Source organism: Austrofundulus limnaeus, unplaced genomic scaffold (genome assembly GCF_001266775.1).
Source record: "Austrofundulus limnaeus strain Quisiro unplaced genomic scaffold, Austrofundulus_limnaeus-1.0 Scaffold761, whole genome shotgun sequence".
NCBI classification, from domain to species: domain Eukaryota; kingdom Metazoa; phylum Chordata; class Actinopteri; order Cyprinodontiformes; family Rivulidae; genus Austrofundulus; species Austrofundulus limnaeus.
This window is the reverse complement of record NW_013953163.1, coordinates 82,027-84,477: the sequence shown is the minus strand read 5'-3', so window position 1 is coordinate 84,477 and position 2,451 is coordinate 82,027. Positions and strand designations below refer to the sequence as shown.

Genomic DNA, 2,451 nt, shown 5'->3' with positions numbered 1-2,451 from the left:
AATGTGAAATCCAGACTCTTGACCGTTTAGCGTTAGCCGTTAGCTTCTCCAGCCGATCACATGGTCACCTGGTTTCTGATCACTTCAGTTGTTCTATAGAACCTCCTCGGCTGTAACGTTATCCCCCCACCTCCTGCCTGTCAGGGGCTCACCTACCTCTTTACCTGCCTTTGACCTGCCCTCCTTTTCTGCCTTCTTCTTTCCTAAACGGACAGCAGAGAGACTCCTGTCAGAAACCAGTTTACAGCAGGTCTGCAGCAGCACGCTCAGCAGCGCTCACCTTTCTTCAAGCTTCTCTCTGTGGACGACAGCATCTTATAAACCCTGAAGGCGTTCGTTCCCTTTTTGATGCTTTTGTCCTTCACCTCCTCGATGTCCGGCAGGCTGTTCATGGCGCAGCGGAAGTTGGCCTTCCACGTCTTTGGATCGGGCCGGTCCACGCCAGGCTGGTATTTACCTACAGCCCGAGAAGTGGAGCAAATGTTTCATTACACTTCAGCTGGCTTTCAGAGAGCTGAGAAACAGTTTGAAGCAGAAGAAAACAGTAAATTTATAGAGCAAAGAGACACAGATCTGAGAGGAGGAGAACCTCTAGACCTGAATCCAAAACAAGTTCTTGCTTTTCTCTGAATCCCCTGTGATGTCTAATCCTTCACAGGGGATTCTCGTAGGTGTGGCAGTGAAAAAGAAGTGTTGACGGTCTGGACCTCACCSGTGTGTATGGCCCATTTCATAAAGAGCGGAGCATCCTTCTCCAGGTCCCAGCCGTGACGCGCAGCGTGCATCCAGGGAATCTGAAAGATCCTCTTCTCCTGCAGATGTTCCACAGGATCAGTGAGGCTTCATCGTCATCATCATCATCATCATCATCACGTGTCTATGAGACACACTTACTTTGTTAACCCACTTCAGACCAGGGATCTGACAGGAGTCGATCTGTTCTTCCAGCCACGGCCGCATCCTCATCCTCTCTACAGGCATCTTCTCCTGGAACAGTCACACAGCTTACTGCACACCTGCCTCTGGTCCTCACTCCAATCACTCTTCAACATTTAACCCGTCTCAAATTAAACCCTGTTTGGTGGAACTCTCAATCCACAACACTTTTATAGGGCCCTATCATTTCAACGATGCAGAAAACGCAGACGGGATCATGTAACTGGCCAAACTAAATGGAATCCAGTGGAAAATGTGGAATCTCACGGAATTCGCTTATTTGGGTGAGCTTCTGAGGTATTTTGGCCGCTGCCGCTCACTGTAGCTTCCATTACCTGGTAAAAGGTGAAAAAGCTTTGTTTGTTTTTTGATAAACTGTAAACCATGTGTATGTGTGTGTATGTGTGTGTCCATTACAAAAGTAAATGAGCTTGGATCCTATTCACTTGGCAAGTGTGCACAAATTGTTGCTGTTTGTTGGTTTTATGTTTCTTTATAACATATTTAAGTAAACTCTAAAACATTTTTTATTTTACAAAGATAAATTTATTATGTGAGATTCTATATTTTACACGTTTTTTTCTTAGTAAATACTTTTAAACACCTTTCAAAAAAATCTTAATGTTCTACTGAAACACCACTTTCTGTTATATTGGTGACATTGTTTTATTTCTGTAGCTATTTATTTGTTTAATTGTTGTTCAGTCACTTTATAATTACACACTTTTTAGGTTAAATATGGTTACAATGAAAATGTGGAATTCAGGGGAAAAAATGGAAAAAGTGGAATTTAGAGAAATAAAAACAGGAAAAAAAATCGAATTTGGGAAAAACTAAAATGGATTTTATAGGGCCCTAATTTAATGCACTGAAGCAGACACCTGTTGTCCTCCTSCTCCTCTCAATCTTTGATTTACAGCAATGACAAAAAAAACTTTTACAAGACATGTTGGGTTTGGTTCATGGTAAATATCGTGCTAGGTGGGAACTTTTGGTAGCAGTATGTCAGACAATGTAAACCAACYTCTCAACAGATCATTGAAAATCTTTCACATAAACAGTGAGCCTTTGATGTAGGATTGGGTGACATTGGCTGTGTCCAAAACGGRYGGKCGGYTCCTCCGAAGGCCGAATTCATRGGCCGCATACGTCACAGCGCCGCYACGAAGGARGTCCAAAACCGAAGACTCCTCCGATGCGGCCGACAAATGTATCRTTCCTTTGGCCTGAACTGAAGGACTGGTCCAGGGCTCTAGAGTGCGACCAATTTGGTCACAAATGCGACCAYATTTCCTAATAGRGRGARTWAAAAAAAATGTCCGGTCGCATGGGGAGGGGGAGCGGTCGCCCGCTGAAACTAAAAGTTTTCATCATGTTCCATAAAAATAATCCAGCAGTATCAACGGTCGCCCGCCGACAGTCTCATGTCTTCCTAATAACACTGCGCTCTGCTCGCGAGCTCTGCTCCACACCTCCCGCGCACACACATTTGTTGTTCTATCCTCATGGGGACTT

General features: G+C 44.2%; 1 protein-coding gene across 2 annotated transcripts in view; it reads right to left on the bottom strand.

Moving 5' to 3' along the window:
* Window positions 1-2,451, bottom strand: part of LOC106532389 (interferon regulatory factor 2) — a gene marked incomplete at its 3' end in the record, with an annotated part of 28,359 nt that overhangs the window by 19,613 nt on the left and 6,295 nt on the right. For both annotated transcript variants that reach the window (XM_014028426.1, XM_014028427.1), the window contains 4 exon segments: window positions 157-203; window positions 281-457; window positions 713-812; window positions 895-987. In XM_014028426.1, coding sequence (XP_013883880.1) covers window positions 157-203; window positions 281-457; window positions 713-812; window positions 895-981 — 411 coding nt within the window.